Source organism: Lotus japonicus, chromosome 2, assembly GCF_012489685.1.
Source record: "Lotus japonicus ecotype B-129 chromosome 2, LjGifu_v1.2".
Lineage (NCBI taxonomy): Eukaryota > Viridiplantae > Streptophyta > Magnoliopsida > Fabales > Fabaceae > Lotus > Lotus japonicus.
In genome coordinates, this window is record NC_080042.1 from 55582546 (window position 1) to 55602624 (window position 20079).

Below are 20079 nucleotides of genomic sequence, written 5' to 3' on the forward strand. Positions count from 1 at the left end.
CAGCTTCCTCCCTTGCAGCAGTGTTAGTAACTTGTTGTGCCATAAGGGCAGTCAGATTAGCAATAGCTTGCTCCATCGGATTCATGCTGTCTGAACCTTGAGTCTCGATCGGTTGTGGAAACCTCCTGTTCCTGTTTTCATGAACAGTCAAAGACCACAACAGATACTCAGGCCAGAACAACACAAAGTTCTATAATAACTAACTATGTATATACTTATATCAAATGTATAATTAATAATAACTAGCATAAGGTTATTCACTTACGAATAACCTTCAAAAATAATCTATATAAACAGTAATCAAGCACACTCTTCCTCCGATTGACACCCCATCAATCGGTCTCAGAGTTCAAACATCTTAAGCAGGCACTCTACCCAAAAGCTCTGGTTTTCTAGACCAAAGCTCTGATACCACAATTGTAACACCCCAATTTCTCAACTGAGGAGTCACATTAGTAACCTAACAAAGTCTAAGGACCAATCTGCAATCCCTAAAAACCAAGGGAATTTTTTTTTTTTCTGTAAAACAACTAAACACTTCGGCTAAAAGGTTGGAAACATACCATAACTTTATTTAGATAACTTGTTTCCCGATATACAGTAATAATAGTTTACAATACCATAAGTAAGGTTCAGAATAAACATGCGCACTTTAACAGTGGCGGAAGCAAGACTTTAATAACAGAGTTCTCATAAAGTAAAAGAGACTCCAACATAATCCACAAGAAGAGAAGCAAAGCTGCTTCTCATACCTCTACTCCACCGCTTACAACTCGATCTCCAACTCGAGTAGCTATGCCTCGGCGGAAGGATCTCCATCGCCTAATAGCGTTAAGCGCCCAAACAACAAGTAGCAAATAGAAAGGGTTAACTCCATGCAATTACCATGTATAAAAGAGAAAAATCATGCTGTTCGAATTTAATTACCTGGCATGGTAAATAACTAGCAACATAACTCAACTCATATATCAACAACTTAAACATAAATCGGACTCAGATAATAATAACCTCAACAATGTAACATCAAATCAGATATCAATAAACCAATACGAAAATCCAACAACATAGGGTCAGGTGTTAGTTCCCTATAATGCAACTATATGCTGCTAACAAAATGGATCGATCAATATCGTCTCTCAAGACGGGACAATGATAGGACACACCTCCTCATCGCCACTTATAACGTCATACATGACGGGACAATCATAGGACACACCTCCTAATCGCCACTTAACGTCACACAAGACGGGACAATCATAGGACACACCTCCTGATCGCCACTTAGCATCTCGCAAGATGGGACAATGATAGGACACACCTCCTCATCGCCACTTAACGTCACACAAGACGGGACAATCATAGGACACACCTCCTGATCGCCACTTAGCATCTCGCAAGATGGGACAATGATAGGACACACCTCCTCATCGCCACTTGACTCAAGCCCTATATGCCAAGTCAGACAATAACAAAGCCCACCCAAGGACCAATCCAAAGTAACCACATGTTCCATCCACTAGGAAGCAGTAACGACAGAAACCAGTAAACGGCCGAAGCCTCTCAGAAAACATTTTCCAAATTCAGCATAATAATCATAATCATCTGCCAATCAATATAAACATCTTCATCTCAAACACAGGCAGTGCGATAAAAGCATGCAAGACTCAAAGACGCTCTAAAACCGAGTTACCCTTACCTTCGTGAGTAGAAGTTGGGCATGGAAATTGCGAACCTAGAACAAAGAAAACACAATCATCAACACAAGCTTCACTAGGAGCAACACGATCTACTAATACTAATCGAAATCGTAAAGAAAGCCTCTAAAGCTTCAGAGTTCCTATTTAGGCACAAATTGACAACGGAGACTTCGTTCGCTAAAACGAGCATAACTCGAGCTACAGAACTCAGAATGACACGAAACCGGCGCCAAAATTTCGACAATTGAAAGAGCTACGCAATGGCTCAAGTCATAGAGACCCAAAAATTATTTTTGGACACGGTACCCAAGCAATTAGGTTTCGGCCACTATGGAAAATAGGGTTTTCGAACTTTTTCTTCGATCTAAATCAATTCACAAGGTAGTTTTAGGGTAAAACTAAGGCAAAGAAATTGTCGGAACAATTTTCGGACAATCGGGTCGAAATACGACTATCCAGGGGCATTTTGGTCCAAAATAAAGGCTCAAAACTTCAAAGTTATCAGTTCGGAAAACAAATTTGACAGCAACGATCCTCATGATATCCGTGACAACAAATCCTAAAGGCACGAAGTCAGATTAAGTCTTTTCGACAATAAAGTTTCGAAATGTGAGACAAAAAGAGTTTTGAGTCAATTTTTCAGATCCTGGACAACTGAATCGCAATCAGAGTTTACTGACAGAGGTTTTAGACTCAGGGGAACATAAGGAACATAACCCAAGCGAGAAATCAGAGAAATCGGACAATTTTAGAAAAAGCTCAAAACTTAGAGCACAGAAACGACTTCAGAAACTCAGCAGAAACAGAAATCAGAGGCAGGATTCATGATAGTTACCTCGATACCTAGAAGTAGGGACGAACTGCACGAAGATTGGTCAAGTTTTCGCGGAAATCTCCTCCCCCCTTGCTCCCCACGAAATCAGCCACAAATGGAAAGAAAATGAGAGGATTTTGCTTTTTCGCGCTATTTATAGGCGGGTGAAATCGCGGGAAAATGAAAATTTCGCGATTCCGATTTTTGCAGCACGATCACCGAGAAATTCTAAGAGAGATTCTGGCGTCAGAATTCCAGAACTCAAAACAAATATCTAGGATTTGGGAAAAACGATATCGAAAAACTCAAAAGCGGTGTCGGTTAATCTGCCCCGAAAAACTACTTTTTGCTGTGATGCTCAAACGACAAAACTTCCAACTGAAGAAAGATTGGAAACGTCGAAACAAGTCTGGCAACATGGACGGAATCTTCGTTAGAAGTCCCGAATAGAAAAAGTCTTCATCCATTGCTCGAAAATAGGGTTTCGAAGCAAAGAAATTAGCGTCGGCGGACATCCGAAAAGTGAAACCTATCGTGCGTACAGTCCAGAGTTCCGAAATGAAACGCTGGTCGAAGGAAAAATAAAGAAAATCTTTAAATTTTCCAAGGATTCGAAATCTCACTTAAAACGTTGCTCTAAAGCGAAATTAGCCTATTCTGGACACGCTTGCCATAAGGCGGGTGTGCAGACGACTCGCTCTAATTCCTAAAATGACTACGCAACATTCCTCAAGCAATTCCTGAACTTTCTTCTTCATTAATCTTTCTCAAATATCAAACTCCTGTCACGCTTACACTGATTCTACGCGTGAGTCGGAAATTAGCTTGTTCTGAAAATTCAGGTCTTACATTTCTCAATCTTTCCCTCTCTACTTATCTTCTCTCTTTCTCTCATAAACCAAGTAAAGCACTATAAATTGTTATTCTCTTACAGTTTTTTAAAAAAGCATTCCTCTTAATGAGTCACGTTGGATACCGTTAAGGGTCCGTTTGATGGACATGATAAACAAACAAGATATGATTGTGTAATCATATCCTACTCTAATGTGCTGTTTGTTGTGCCAACATGATAAGATTACACAATTTTGTCACTTATGTTATCATGTGTAAAATTTATCATTAATTAGGGAAAAGCTAAGTTAGAATTATCATGATATGTTAGGATAACAATTTTCTAATTTTTAGTACCCTAATCCTGAATTCAAATTTTTCAATATTTATATTTTATGTAATTTATAATAATATTAATAAATAAATATAAAAATATTAATTTTAATAATATACTAATTTTATTATTTATCAATTATTATTCGTTATTTCTAAGTTAAAATTATTAGTTACTCATAAATTTAATTAAAAACATGAACCAATTTATTAATTGTGAAAATATTGAATTTACTCATATAAAACAACTAAATTATCATTATCACTTGCTACTCCTTAATTAACATTATAATTTCTTTCAAAAGAACATTATAATTATTTATTTATCTTATAATAAAAATAAATAGACTAATTAATAATAATTATTCAAAATTTATATTATTTAAAATTATTTCTCTACTTATATAATAATTTACAATTCAAATATAAATTACTTTTGAAAAAATAATAGTTTAAATAATATTATTTATTATTTATCACTTGCCACTATAAGTTAAAACCAATTGGTTAACAATATAGTTTTAATTAAAATAGGATAATTAATAAAAAATAATTCAATTTAAAAAAATATACTCATTTATAAAAATGTAGAAAAAAATATAATAAAATAATCAATTTTTTTTAAAGAATACATAAAATTTGATACATTTTTCATTGTTTATATTATATCATATTATATTATTATCGTGTCCACCTCAAACACATATAAGATAAAAGTATATCATACATATAAGTTATATTGTATCCTGCCTTTACTAAACTTTCTATCACATTTTGTTCTTTCTGTCCCAAAGGTTAGCTCAAGTGGTAAGAGCTAAGAGACATAAGGGTTGAGGAGGAGGTGAAGGATTCCGGGTTTGAACCCCGATGAGCTGAATGATGGACTAATTTACTAACGTTACTGACAATTAACATTTACCTATAAAAAAATATTTATTTTTTCCCACTCTAATCATCAAACGTGCTCTTAATCTCAAGGGACTTTTTTTTACAGCAATGTCAACCTCTTTGAAAAGAAAAAAATATCTTATTTCATTTAATTCAATACTGATATGATAACGGCAATGATAACTAATCACGGCAAGTAAAGTATTTTCCTTTGTTGTGCATACACACATGAACCATGGTGCATCTTTATTCTTGATCAGGAGTCATCAACGCCTTGTATGCATAATTGCATATGGTCGATGAAACATCTACGTGGAATATTTTGAACAACCAGGAAAATGAGGCCATGAGTCAATGACTGGTTGCATTTATTCATTCCTGAATTGAAAGGGAAAGATACTGTCAAATTGAAAGGTTCTATAAGGCTTACCAAAATGATTAAAACAAGTAAATTTGGTTAATGCATTTACCGAAATGAATGATACCTACCAATGAGAATAATGTATAAAATCATCCTAAAATCTACTAGTATCTTTTTATAAATAGATTTATCTCAATTAGTATTTTTTTTCCTGATTTATTGTTTAACATATATATCCTATATCCTATATTGAGATAATTTTATTTGATATGGGTAGGTCTCCAAAGAGTGTGATTCCTAATGATTGAACTTTCGACCTCAGGTTCAAACAACTACTTTTAACCATTGCGACTCATACTCATTGTGTATCTCAATTAATTTTAAAAAATTGTTTTCTGTTTTTTAAAATTGGGGAAAAAAATCAAAAAGCTTGTTTATTAAAACCTATTTTAATTTTTTTTTATGTAGAGAATAAAGAGATGTCAATTTTATAATCATGTGGCCAACTAATTGTACATCTCAATTCAAGAAAAATTCCCAAATAGGAACAGCTGCTATAAAAATCATTTAGTAATGGTCAGATACATGGATTGAATCTAAACTTGAGAACATATCGACTGTTTGAGGGTGATAAAAGCTAGGGAATTAGATTCAATTTTAATTGAGAACATATCAACTGTTTGAGGGTGATAAAAGCTAGGGAATTAGATTCAATTTTAATCACCTTGAATCTTGAGGTAGAAGACCATATGCACCTTCCTATATATACATTCACAGCTCCCAAGTTCAAAATTGTGATTGTGGCAGTACTATAACTTGTGTGTGCCTCCAACACAAAGAGAATTAATCATGTTGAGATCCCAGGACTACCACTCCCATATTTCCCAAGTTTCAAGGTCTCCTAGTGTTCTCACTGACGTTCCTCAGTACCCGAATGCTCATCTGGCCTTCAACAAGAGGACCATTTATGAGGAAGAGTGTGAAAGATCACCTGGCCTCCACCACCGCCACCACAACCCGGAGACTCGTGAAAGGGTTGAAGTGATGGAGTATGAGCAAGTGCCTAAGGTTGGTGCTGGTGAAGTCATCTATGAAGAGAACGTGGTGGATTATGAAACTGATAATTACCGTCCCATAAGGAATAGGGGTGGTCTTGAATTGCACAAGTGGAAGACCTACAGGCCATGATCAGCTTGTAATCCATCTTCCCTCTTGCTACTTTAATTTGCTAAGCAGCTGCCTGCCTCATGTATCATGATCACCGGTGTGCTTGTATTAAATAAATAATAATGAAATAAATCCCTGCTTAGCTAAGCCACCTTTATGTCATAAATCACGTGTCTTGTTAATAAACCATATATGTTGTTTAAATTTGGTCCCTAACCTTTACTAAATGGATGGTTTTCGTCCCTCGCCGGAGCAAAGGTGGGTTTTAGTCCCCAACCTTTACCAAAAGATTTGGTTTTAGTCCCTCCGGAACTTTGGGTCAACGCCGGAGCTCCGGTGGCCCATGTAGCATGGCCACGTGGGATTAATAAGCTGATGTGGAATTTGTTTTTTCATTTTCATTTAAATTATAAAAAAAAACATAATTAATTAAGTAAATAAAAATAATAATTCAGTAAATAAAAAAACCCTAATTAATCTAATAATCTAAACAATTTGTTACTCGTGAAAACGGCGGAGAGGAGGAAGTCTCTGATTCTCTGTTCCACCAAACATGTCATCAATTCCTTATTAGGTTCTTCATCTCCCCCAAACAACAACCATGAATCTTCTCCCAATTTCACTGTACAATTGGTGCAGAGTTCAAAGAAGTAGTGGAGATAGGTAAAATTGCTGCCATTGTACAATTCAAATTGTGGAATGAACTCGAACCCCGCCAACCCACCCAGAACCCATTCCCCAGACCATCGAACCCACCCCGCCCAGAACCTCATCCCCATAACCCATCACTCCGAACCACCAAAATCCCCAACCCAACCCCCAATCGCAACCCTGAGAAGAAGCATATAGATAAAAAATCTCCGCCCTCACCCACAACCACTGCGGAATTTCAGATCTGTGTCAACCATAGAACTAACCCCTTATGTGTTTTTCTTCTGGGTTGTTGTTTTCTGTGTTTTTCTTCTCACCCTTTCTGAAAATGTTTCCTGAAAATGGATGGGTGAGTGAGTGGGATGGGTTTTATTGCGTTTTGTAGAGGTGGGTTGGACGGGTGAGTGAGTGGGAGAAGGAAAAACTTCTTTTTTTCTTCTGTAACTGTAAAGGGAGATGATTATAGAAAGAGAGAGAGAGGAAAAGGAGAAAATTGACATGGCTACTTATTCTTCTTCATATCTAAAAGAAAAGCTTCAAGCTTCCAATCTAAAACCTTCGAACAAACCCAGATTCAAATTTGGTGTTAAATCTGAGTTGGGTTTGTTTAAATCTGGAAGAAGAAGATGAAGGAGGGAATGAGGAGATTATTTTTTTGGGTTCTGGGTTCAATCAACCAGATTTTTTTTTTGTTGATTTTCTCCTCACCCCTTGGTTCTTTCCATGCCCATGGATTTCATTGTTGCTGCCTGCTGGTGGTGGGGTTGGGGTTGTTGGATTCCATTGTTTCTGGGGTTTCTCTTTTCATCGTTTTTGTGTTGATTTCTGGATATTCTGGTTCATGTATTTCCATACCCATTTTTTTGCAGTATCAATTTTTCTTCTAAAAATGGGTATTATTGATTTTTATTGATTAGGGATTAAATTTAAATAAATTAACTTTTTTTTTATATTTTAGAATTTTAAATAATTTCTTTTTTTAAATTAATAAGGTTTTTTTTTAATTTAAAAGAAAAAACAAATTCCACGTCAGCTTATTAATCCTACATGGCCATGCCATCGGAGCTCCGGAGGGACCAAAACCAAACCTTTTGGCAAAGGTTGGGGACTAAAACCCACCTTTACTCCAGCGAGGGATGAAAACCAAGCATTTAGTAAAGGTTAGGGACCAAAAACTTATTTAAGCCTTGTTTATATTAGCATTAGCATTACAACTAAAACGGACAGTGGCGGAATCAGGATTTTTGTGGAGCCTAGACAACATTTACATTATCAATATTTGCTCTATCAACCAAAAACCTCCTCATCTCTACACAAAAACCTTTAACTTTTGCCACCTTAATTAAGCCATTCAAGGAACGAGTTTTACTATCTAAGAACATGGCTGCAACCACAAGTAACACTCACATGCCCTTGTCCTACCCTTTCTCTGCTCCAATTGAGGTTGAAGAATTCACTACAGATTTTTTAAAATAGTTCTTATCATACCCTATCAGTGATGTTTTTTAGTAGAGATGTTTTTCGATTTCAGTTTTTAGTTTTGAATTACTATTTTTTTAAACATCGTAACACATCTCATTCAAAATATTTTGTTTTTAACTCTGAGCCTCGGAGATTAGTCCTATAACTACTGGTTGGTTGTGGATACAATGGGAAACCAAAAAATATAATATATTTTCTTTTGAAAAAAAAATTTATAAATTGCTTTTGAAAATTGATTTTAAATTCAAAAAATTAAAATAGAAATCATAATCAAACTTAAACCCTTAATCTTATTTTTAAAATTATATTATTTTTAAGTTAACAAATCGGAATCAGGTTCATGTGGGATGCAGGCATTCATGATGCAGTGTGTGAAGTGAATTGCTTGGAGATTGTCCAGGTTCTTTCTCAAGGCAGGGAGCAGTTTCATCAGCTTGCTTCTGAGTTTTTGGAGGTCAAGCAACTGCTGGAGAGGTCCTGGAGAATCCAGCTGGTGCATATTTCCAGGGATGCTTGTAAGACCCAGGTTTTTGAATTAAATAAATAATTAATTTCAACTCACGCATAGGATTATGTGTAAGCGTGAGAGGAACTTGACTCGTGTTTAATGGTTGGATTAGCGCTATGAAGAAGAAAGTTCAGAAAATGGTTAAGAATAGTTATATAGTCGCTATAGGTTATAGCACGAGTTTCATTCAATTCCGCCTTAGGGCGAAAACGTTAGTATATGGCTAATTTGCTCTTAAAGCATTGTAGACACGATATTCAAAAATATTCAGAGGAATATAAGAACTTCTCTTATTCCTTTCCACGACGAGTGTTTCAACAAGAAACCCTGGATTGTACGAACGATCGATTTCGATTCTCGGAAGTTTGCCGAAACCGAGTTCCTGTTAGCTCAAAAACCTTAAAGTAAACTGTTGATGGAGACTTTTTCTATTCGGAGCTTCAAATGAAGATTCCACACGCGTTAACCCATTTCTTTCGATGTTTCCAATCTTTCTTCAGAAGGAAGTTTCTGCATCTGACATTCGCTGCAAAAAGTAGTTTTTCGGGTAAAATAGATTTACACCGACTTTGGATCGTTTGCTTTAATTCTGAGAAACCTGTTTTGAGTTCTGGAATTCTGTCGCCAGAACCTATCTTAGAATTCACGGAGGAATGTGCAGGAAAAATCGGAATCGCGAAATATTCATTTTCCCGCGTTTTCCATTTTCTATAAATAGCTTGAAAAATGAAAAAAAAAAACAAAAAAAAGATCATCACCATTTTTACCATTGTGGCCGTGGGTTTCAAGGAGGAAGGAGGAGAAAAAGTTTTTCGCCGATTCTTGTCTAATCGTCGCACAGTTCGTTGCTACGCGTAGGCCTCGAGGTACTGATGTTTTTCCTTACCTCTGGCTCTGATCGTAAACTCTGTCGCTTTTCTCTATGTTTTTCTGTGCTCAAAGTTTCGAGCTTTTTGTAAAACTGTCCAAATAACTTGATTTTAGTGTCTAAACATATTCCCTACTAACCCAAGAGCACTTCTAGCGGATTACATTTCGCCGAATCTCGCCGAATCGCCGTCGAACTTCAATTCTGCTCAAAATACCAATTTCTGACAAAGGTTCCGCCTTTTGAATCAAAAACTCTCGTCTGAGCTTAGCGTCAGTAGGATTAGTTGTTATAAATGTCGTTAGGATCACGCTCATCCAATTTATTTTTCGAAATTCTGATTTTGAGTTTCCGAGCTAAAAATATTGACCAAAATACCTCTGCTCTAGTTTTCGATCCGATAATTTTTCTGAGAGTTTCCCTGGCCTAGATATCGCCTAAGAATACCTAGGAATTAAATTAGATCGAAGAAAAAGTTCGGAAACCCTATTTTTGAGAGTGGCCGAAACTTGTTTGTTAGGGTACCGTGTCCAAAAATAATTTTTTGGTCTCTATGACCAGAGCTATAGCGTAGCTCTTTCGATTGTCGAAATTTTGGCTCCGGTTTCGTGTCATTCCGAGTTCTGTAGCTCGAGTTATGCTCGTTTTAGCGAACGAAGTCTCCGTTGTCCATTCGTGCCCAAATGTGAACTCTGAAGCTTTAAAAGCTTTCTTTACGATTTCGATTAGTATTATTAGATCGTGTTGCTCCTAGTGAGACTTGTGTTGATGATTGTGTTTTCTTTGTTCTAGGTTCGCAATTTCCATGCCTGCTTTTATCGCACTGCATGCGTTTGAGATGAAGATGTTTATGTTGATTGGCATTTGATTATGATTGTTGTGCTGAACTGGGAAAATGTTTTCTGGAGGCTTCGACCGAGTGAACTTATTGAGACGTGTGTCTCCGTTTTCTGAGAGGCTTCGGCCGTTTACTGGTTTCTGTCAATTGAATTGAGTTATGTTCGTTGATAATAGGAATAATATGTGGTTACTCTGAATTGATCATTTGCTGGGCATTGTTGTTGACTCACTTGACATATAGGCTTTGGTCATTAAGTGACGATGAGGTAGGTGTGGTCCCACGTGATTTTCCCGTCTTTCGAGGCGTTATAAAGTGGCAATGAGGTGGGTGTGGTCCCGCGGGATTGTCCCATCTTTCGAGATGTTCTAAAGTGGCGATGAGGTGGGTGTGGTCCCACGCGATTGTCCCATCCGTAGTGACGCTAAGTGGCGATGAGGTGGGTGTGGTCCCGCGTGATTGTCCCGTCTTGAGAGACGATATTGATCGATCCATTTTGGTAGCATCATATAGTTGCATTATAGGGAACTAACACCTGACCCTATGTTGTTGGATTTTAGTTATTGGTTTATTGATATCTGATTTGATGTTACATTGTTGAGGTTATTATTATCTGAGTTAATCTATGTTAAGTTGTTGATATATGAGTTGAGTTATGTTGCTAGTTTATTTACCATGCTATTAGGCGATGAAGAGCCTTCTGGCGATGCTTAGCCATGCTGAGATGGAAGAGGGATAGTAACCGGCGGAGCAAGGATGGAAGAAGCTGTATAGTTTCCTCTTAGTAGTTTATGCTTTGAATCTTCTTCGTTATCTGAAAACTCTGTTACTAAAACCCTGTTTTCGCCACTGTTTAAGTGTGCGTACTTATTTTGGAAACTTGCTTATGCTATTGTAAGACACTATTAGTATATGTCGGGAACGGGTTGTTTAATTAAGACTATGTTATGTATTAAACTGTGTTTAGTTGTTTTGAAAAGAAGAAAAAAATTATTATGTTTTCTTAGGATTACGAAATAGTCCTTAGACTTTGTTAGATTACTAATGTGACTCCTCAGTTGAGAAATTGAGGCGTTACAATGCTAACATGGCTGCTGATTGCCTTGCGGCTTTAGGTTCGGAGAGTCAGTGTTTGGCTACTCGTTTAGAGGACCCCCTAGCTTCAGTCTATCTTGGCTAGGGATTTGTTAGGCTTGTAATGTTTTCTGCTTTGTATTTAATTTTCCGATGTACCAAAACAAAAATCAAGAAATGAAAACTTAAAGTTATCTAATTTTTTAATATACAAAATTAGATAATACTTAAAATAAAAATAAAAATTAATATTTTTAAGGCTTAATTAAGTTATTAACTTCTAAACTGATAATATTTTGTTTTAATTTCCTTTTTAAGAGTTTATATTCCTAATTTTTTTAAAACTAAGTTATTTAGTGCATGTTGATTCTTCTTCATAGAAGTCACGAAGAGTAGCATCCAAAACAAAGTCACGGTCACATAGTAGCTTTCTCCGCATAACTAAAACCTAAAATTTGGGCCCGATTCCTCTCACTATTAATAGTTTTGATGACTTACTTTACCATGTGACTCTCACTTTAGAGGAGCCAAATTCATCCATATTGACAAAGAAAAACTATTGTAACAGTAATTGAGATTTACATACAAATTGAGATTATACTGAAATCAAAAGTACTAGTTAAAGAAATAAAGGTTCAAATAATTTCATGAAATTTCCCACAAAAAAGAGAAACTATTGCACTATTGCTCATCTATATGAATTTGGTTCACTCAAGTATCTTACTTAAAATACAGGGTTACATTGTAAACGGGAGAAAGAATCTAATAGATGATAATTTGATTGAATTTATGTAAACTATAGACAGGCCAAAAATTAGTATAATGCAACACAGCAGTCATTAGCAAGAACCCATTCCCACCTTGAACCATATATGACATGCGAACATGAATCTGCCTGCCATCAACACTATTTTCGCTCTTCGATCTGTAGCTGAGTTCCTTCATGCTTACACTCTGGTCATTTATCACAATTCAGAACCGTTCCGTAACCAAATAATGAAACATGCTAACCACAGTATTCAAATATTAAGAACCTTCATCCCCAGAGTTCATTGTTCCATTTGCTTCAGTTATTTTGAATATTTGGGGAGCTGCAAATATGATTCTAATGATTCTCTGATCAGAGCAGTGCCATGAGTGGTGGGGGATTTTATTAGATATCACACGTTTCTATAACCAGACTTTGCAAAAGAGCATGTGGGTGCTTTTCAATCCTTGAACTGGAACATCATGAATCTGATCTTGGAGCTGTAAAAGATGAAAGAAGACCAGCTGCCTGAGCAGGTAAAATATCTCCAAATGTGGACATAGCAGCTGCAGATCTGTCCTTGAAAATGCCAACTTGCCCATCAGTTAGCATAGATCCCAGTTTAAAGGTACTCTCCCCAAACCTGCTTCCAACCTAGAAGGGGAAAAAATAGGATCAATGATCTAACAAATTATGACAAGGAAACAACATCCTTAATTAATTTTTAGAGAAATAAAATGGTGAAATATCAATGTACAATGCATTTAAGACATTTTGTAGTTTAGTCAATCATATGACGATCATTCATGATACATGATGTTACTCCTGAATTTCTAGCTAATATTGCAAACAACGTACACCAACATGGTATGAAACACTAAATATCACAGAGTACCAGAGCAACATGGTACCCATAATTTGCTACAACTGAAAAAGACTTTGCTCAATTGGTTCAGATAATTTGCTACAATTGATAAAGACACAAAAGTAGTTTAAAGGAGAGTTAGGTTTCATGCGTACTACTACCTTCATCTGACTGCAACATTGTCTATTTTTACATCTGTTTATTGAAGAGTTGGTCCAAGGAAGAATAAAAGAGGACAGAGGATTGGAAAGGTTTAAACAAATAAATCTCTCCACTAATGACATTTCCGATGAAATATTTTGTAATGCCATTTCCAATGAAATATTTCATGTGAAATTAATCATTAATAAACCAATAACATAAGTTTCAGAATAGTAAAGATGAAAAGCAGTTTCCATATAACTGCAAGCCTAGGATTCATATGGCATTTCATAGAAGGTTCTTCGAAATCTCTACCATTTTTCTAATCTCTACATCAGATTCATTCTAGTACCAAATAATCTCACTGCAAATAGGTGCTAATCGGGTGGTGTAAAATTGAATGGATAACCTTTTTGTATACTGAGCAATACATGATCCAAGTCTATTTATGCTGTCTAACGAATTTGAAACAACTCATTAATAAATCTTTTGGATAGTACGTAGTTCAGTCCAAATAAAATAACTGAGGTATTATTCAGATTTTGACCAGTGCAATACAGTACTCCTAATATTCATTTGGGTTACTGCTTACAAATTGAAATTTCATAAAATATTTGCTCCACAGTGCATAGATATAAAGATAAGTTTTCTTTAAAAAGAACGGAACACATTAGTATGGCTATGGCTGCACAAATTTGTTATTGGAAGGATATGACAATGTCCATCAGAAGACAGAAATGAGGCACAAAATAGTAGCAAAATTTTATAAGAACTTACTTGCATGAAAGACTTCAATAATGGTGCTGCCACCCCTAGACTTGAGCTATCATCCAAATTCATGTTTGGAGAAAGTTCACCATTTGTAATAGAATTCCATGAACTTCTTGAAGAGATCTCATTTGAAGATGGAGTAAATGTCTTCTTTGTCCCTCTAGAGGACAATGCTGGAGCACTGCATTTACCAAGTTTGTAAATAAGAGAAGACATTTTAGAGTATTAATTACTAGTATTGATGCATTAATAGGTTTCTTACCAAAACTACCATAAAAAGTCATTGAATAACCCATTGGAAAGTAGTTAATTTAAATCAAATGTATGGAGTGGTGGTAAGAGAGAAAGGCACAAAGTTGTGCATCACAAAAGAAAATCGACGCATAAACAAAATTATAAGATCAAAATTACAAAAGAACATCAAATACCTGATGGGGAGGTATTTAAACCGGGGAACCGTAGAACACCTCAGGATATTAGATTCTGAATTAGTCGGCAATTTCTGTACAGTATCTGTGTACATCCGGTTAAGTTGCACAAAGAAACCAAAGAGGACAGCATGTCGTAGGTACGACTGCCTCTCATTCTCCCAGAGATATGGTTCATACCTTAGCATATGCACATAAGAAATCATTATCAGATTAAAATAAAGCAGACTTGTCTTGACAGAGCAGAAATCACTAAAAGGACAAATTATCACCACCACCAGTTCAACCGTTTGCAAGAAACACACACCATAAAGTTTCTCTAAACATGATTTTAAAAAGAAAAGAATCATTATAATATTTCAATGTTCCTGATTGCAAAATATCCAGGCCAAGGTGTCCAACTTTGACCTGCTACTGCATGTGCAAGCATTATATTATGTTTTTAGCTTGAAATGAATCATGGCATCTTCAAAATTCAGGATAATGCACAGCCTTGAGACCACATTTCCCAGACCAATCTATTTCACTTGTGTTCTTTGGAAGTTTTACTTGCTTTAGAGAGAATTATACCTTTCTGCTTTATTTTCTTCTACAATTACTCACTTTGTTGCCGGTGCAATTATTCCATAAGCCATCATGGATTGTACTCCCCACGTTCCTTCTACATACTATTATATCAAAGAAACAAAGAAAGAAAAACCTTTTGCCTAGAAGAATGAGAAACTTACGTAAGCCAGTCAATCGGATCCAATCTCTGAGAAAGACGATTCAACAGCTGATTAGAACGTTCTTTAATGGCTGACACTGTCAAACTTGGCTCCTGCTTTCTTCTGAAAGAAAACTTTGCCTTTGGGTTACTGGATAACTCCCCAACCACATTTGAATCCCCACCAGAGAGAACATCAGTGGCAAATTTGACATCTAACAAAAGCTGCAAGACTCCTTTTTCTGACACTTGATGAGCACCACCCTTTTCAGTGGAAAGGAAATCCTCAAAGATTTCAATCACCTGTTAAGATAAAATAAAGTCATGCAGATGCAGATGTAAAAGCAGTCACATACATAGAGACACAGTCATTGAAACTACATTACAAGATAAATGAATTTTTTGTTTTAAACATTGAATATTTCAGGACTGAAAGGCAGCATAGCATGGCCAAATGAAACTTCCTTGACCATTGATTAACACATCTTTATGATGAAGCAGTGACACTGATCTGATCAATATTTTCATGGTACTTAATGCTCAGGGTTTAAAGCAACATATTAATATTCACGGTTTTAAGCAACAAAAGGACTGCAAGGCAGTGTAACTCTGTTCTATTCTAATGTGAAGAGAGATTTAACCCAAATTTAATGATGTGAGCTGTCTTAACTGATGTCCATGTCAGTTTCAACACGTGGCTTTCTTGGCTAGTTATACATGAAAAGAGGTGGAAAGCTACTGAGTCAGCTTGACTGTTAGTTTCTTATGTTTGTCTTAGAGACATGCATGTACTAGTTTTATGCTTTTATAAAAATGGAGACAAGCTCAGCAACTCTGACGGAATTCAATAAAATTGATAAAACTATAAGGAATAGCAATATTTTTGTTTCAAAAAAATAGATAGAAATTCGTAATTTAATTAGCATTAGGCCACATGCTGTAGATAAAACTTATAACATATGATAATACCTAAGAAACTACCAAAGGCCAAAAGAACACAATCATGTATGCAAAAGGAAAAATTGTAAAGGAATTATGCGGCCTTGCTGCAAAATTTTTAGTTCAATTCTCATTGTTCTGTGTTTTTTGTATTCTATGGTCTGAGGGTATATTATCTCTACCGAATTTACTCCTTTATCTTCAATGATATATAATTTTCTGTAAATAAAACATATGTAATAAAAAGAAAATACTAGAGCAGTCACGTTGGGGGACTTGAAGATAAAGTGGACTAACACATCCATAGAAAACCTGCCTTTTCCAACAATCTTGATGCAAGTTTCTGCAAAATCTTCTTTTCAAGTACATGACCACCAACTCGATGAATTTCTTCACACGCTCTAAATAGAAATGACATGATGTACAAAGAAGGCATGGATGGAAGAGATATTTTCATTTCTGATTGGTTCTCTTCAGCCTGATCTTGCTTAACTATGATATCCTCCCATCCCTGTCCAGACAAGCAAAAATGAGCAACCTTTTAGATTAAAGGCTATAAGATCTTGATAACAAAAATACACTTCGATGACACCTACTCCACCCCCCACCCCCCACCCCCCCCAAAAAAAAAGGCAAACAATATAATGCTAGTAAGGCATAAAAGTTCTTCAATAATTAAAGACTAACAAAGATAAAAACATAAGACGGAAACAAAGAAACATAGCTTAAGCCATCACAAGCCCTGGTAAAACAAATAAAAACAAACAGGGGTATAGAAAAATGGCAAAGTGGCACTTACCCTCCAAGATGTACTCAATGACAGGGCATCATCTTGCTGAAGATCCTGAGAGATAATAGCAGAAAGTTCATTTGACAGCCATAATATCCACAAGTTGTAGGCTCTAATACAAAGATCCCCAATAATCCTATTCAGTTCTTCCAATTCATGGCTTGCACCTTCTTTTGCTCCAAGCAAGGCAGCCGCAGCAGATGAATTTTGTCTTTTAGAGCCAAGGCTTAATTGTCTTCCTGGACTATCACAGAGAGAAGAATCAGATCCAAATCGAGAATGCTTCACGAGAGATGGTGATTTTCCAACTGCAGACGCATTCCCACTTGCCCAGAATCTGGGAGAACCAAGTATCAAGGGTATATGTTTAGAATGGTTTTGAAATGCAAACAATAATCTTCCGATGAAGATGGATTTTTCAACAGTAACAGTTGTTGGCACCTCCTTGTCACCATTTTCCATTGAACCATATAAACTATCAAGCTCTTTTTGCAATGCCATCAATATCGCAGACACACTTTCATGACATTTACTTTGCAGATACGGTGCCAGATCCTTCAATCTTCGGGAGGCCTTCGGGGATTCTAAGAAACTTAAAAGATCCTCAAGGATGCTCTTACAAGAAACGTCAACTACATCCCTGATTCGACTTACTTCAGGACCAAAATAGGCATTAAGACAAGAATGAAATTCATTCTCTTCAGGCTGAACTTTAAACCCTGAAGCAACTCCAGTTTTTCTGGCATTGGATTCCAGAAACCAAACACCACCAGCCGCAGAAAGTCTGTTCAAGTACCCCAGAATATCATTCTGCTTGGTGAAAGAATCATTTACTGAAGAAATTGAGTTAACCACGTCAACAGCATTGGTTAGCTCCCTAAATCTCAAATCAATGATTGCTTTCATCCTAATAAGAAAAGCATCCTCAAATATCTCATCCCAAAGATCCGAGTCATCTTCCAAAACAAGTTCCCGAATCCTACTCCAAGGCAACTCGATCTCAGATCCAAAAACGCTCTTGAGCCATTCTAGACTCCCTTGTAGAACTTGTTTACTTTCCATTGTCTCCCTAATTGATTTCTCAGCAGAAGCAAGATCTCGGCCACTATCAATGGCATTGATCAAATTTCTTCCACTTATCTTGTCTACGCATTCCCTTAACCAAGTAAAACAGGTATCAGCAATGTATTTTTTATCAAGCATTACTATGACCGATTCCAGTTTATCTCTAAACGACTTCCAGAGTCTAATTTCCTCATCAGGATTGGGAATCCCACCAAACAATTGCGACGCAGGAGGAGATCCCAGAATAACTTTATAGAACAGGGGCATATCATTCAAGACCTGCAGAAACAACTCACCCACCTGACCTACAGTGACCTGAATTATACCCAACACATCACACAATACCGAAACCACTAAAGACGAATCATCACCAGCACCAGCATTACCCAACACTTGCAAAATCCACGACTTCCTCGATTCCAGAAACAAGCCCAACACCTGTTTTTCATCAACAAATCAGTTTATACCCACCAAATGAAGAATTAACTAACTGCCCACATCTCAAATCACATAAATCTACAAACTACAAGCAAATGACACACTCTTACACCCCATCTCCAACCCAAATTCACAACATCCAAAACAACTCATCAACAAATCAAATGACAAATTTACATTACTCCTATCAAACTAACACTCACTTTCAATCCCCAATTCACTCTAAGATGACAAATTACCTGCTCAGGCTGGAGCTCATCAATAACCGCGACGGCAGCGAGTGCATCCGCGTAACAGGCGATCGATAGGCCGCGATCTAGCAACCGGTCGCGGCTGCGCTGCGAGATCTGCACCCTGAAGCTCTCAACAATCTGCCACTGATGCTGCAGGAGCGGGAAATTGTTCAAGATCTTGATATTGTGATCATCCGAATCAATGAACAAGCGGTGATGCACATGCTTGGCACGAACGTATCGAGAAGCGGCCTCGAGGAACATTGCCTCATCGAGGCAGCCCCAGATATTCTCAGGGGTGTCAACGAGGTACTTGACGCGGCACGCGACGCCGTAGGTGGAGGCGCGGGACTGGGAATGGAGGTTGGTTTGGGAGTGGAGGGAGGTTTGGGAGTGGGAGAGGGAGAGGGATCGAATTCGATCGTGGACGGCGGTGATGTTGGCGGAGATGGAGGTGCAGGAGGACTTCATGTGGACGATGGAGTCAGCGGAGTCGATGAGGTCGCGGTAGCGGTTACCGACGAGCTGGCGAAGCTCCTCACGCTTGTCATCGATCTGCTTCCGGGTGAGGGACTCGGTGTTGCGGATCTCGGCGATGGGTTTGGAGCGGAAGAGAGACTCGGCATCGCGGTGGCCGAGGGTGGAAATGCGGTGGTGGTCGTCGGCGTGAGGCGAGCCCGCCGTGGAGGAAACTCTCATGGTGGCGGTTGGGGTTTATTGGTTCGGCATTGATGAGAAGGAATGATGGTTGAAAATTAGAGGGAAGGTAGAAGTCACTTGGGTAAGGGAGAAAGAAAGAAAGAAAACAGAGGAACCAACTAGAAAATGGTTAACAGAGGAATGATTTCATTAATTTTGTTTGTGACTTCATTGTAAGATTTAGCAGGTTTTGATATTTATAATTATAGGCTTAATTGCACTTTTGGTCTCCTAACTATTGCGTTCCTGTGAAAATCGTCTCCAAACTTCAAAATTAGCAAAAAAACATCCTCCAACTATACATGTCGTTGCACTTTTGGTCTGTTGTTTGCCTTCCGTGAGAAAACTAACGTGAGAAGTTGATGTGGCTCCCTCACACGTGTCTCACGTGACGTTCTTCAGAGAGCTTGATGACTGGACAAGTCACATGCTTCTCACGTTACTCTTTTAAGGGTTCCATGGTGAAGTAGATGATGAAGGAGGGAGATGACCGTTGGAGTCTTTTAAGGGTCATGTGAGAAGCATGTGACTTGTCAAGTCATCAAGCTCTCTGAAGAAAATCACGTGAGACACGCGAGCTACCTCAGCTAAATCTTGTACGTATGGAAAATAATGTAAATATGGAAAATTCTTAGGATGGTCACACATAAGTCATAAAACATACTAAGTGATAACTATTGTATTCTAAGTTCTATCTCTTCCATTTGCTTTGCTTTTCTTCAAGGAAGCTAAATCTAGATATTG

At 37.2% G+C, this 20079-nt stretch overlaps 2 protein-coding genes across 2 annotated transcripts; one reads left to right on the forward strand and one right to left on the reverse strand.

Moving 5' to 3' along the window:
- Positions 1–5698: 5698 nt before the first annotated feature.
- On the forward strand, positions 5699–6295 carry LOC130738418 (uncharacterized). Its single transcript, XM_057590393.1, has one exon. It carries the CDS (start codon positions 5774–5776, stop codon positions 6110–6112), a length of 339 nt encoding a protein of 112 aa, XP_057446376.1. The 5' UTR covers positions 5699–5773; the 3' UTR covers positions 6113–6295.
- Positions 6296–12131: 5836 nt separating this feature from the next.
- Positions 12132–19494, reverse strand: LOC130738420 (conserved oligomeric Golgi complex subunit 1). The gene is made up of 7 exons (XM_057590394.1): positions 18643–19494; positions 16910–18403; positions 16427–16621; positions 15194–15474; positions 14466–14645; positions 14044–14218; positions 12132–12914 (listed from the first exon to the last, which is right to left on the reverse strand). The coding sequence occupies exons 1-7, from the start codon at positions 19333–19335 to the stop codon at positions 12741–12743; spliced, it is 3192 nt and encodes a 1063-aa protein (XP_057446377.1). The 5' UTR covers positions 19336–19494; the 3' UTR covers positions 12132–12740.
- Positions 19495–20079: the final 585 nt, after the last annotated feature.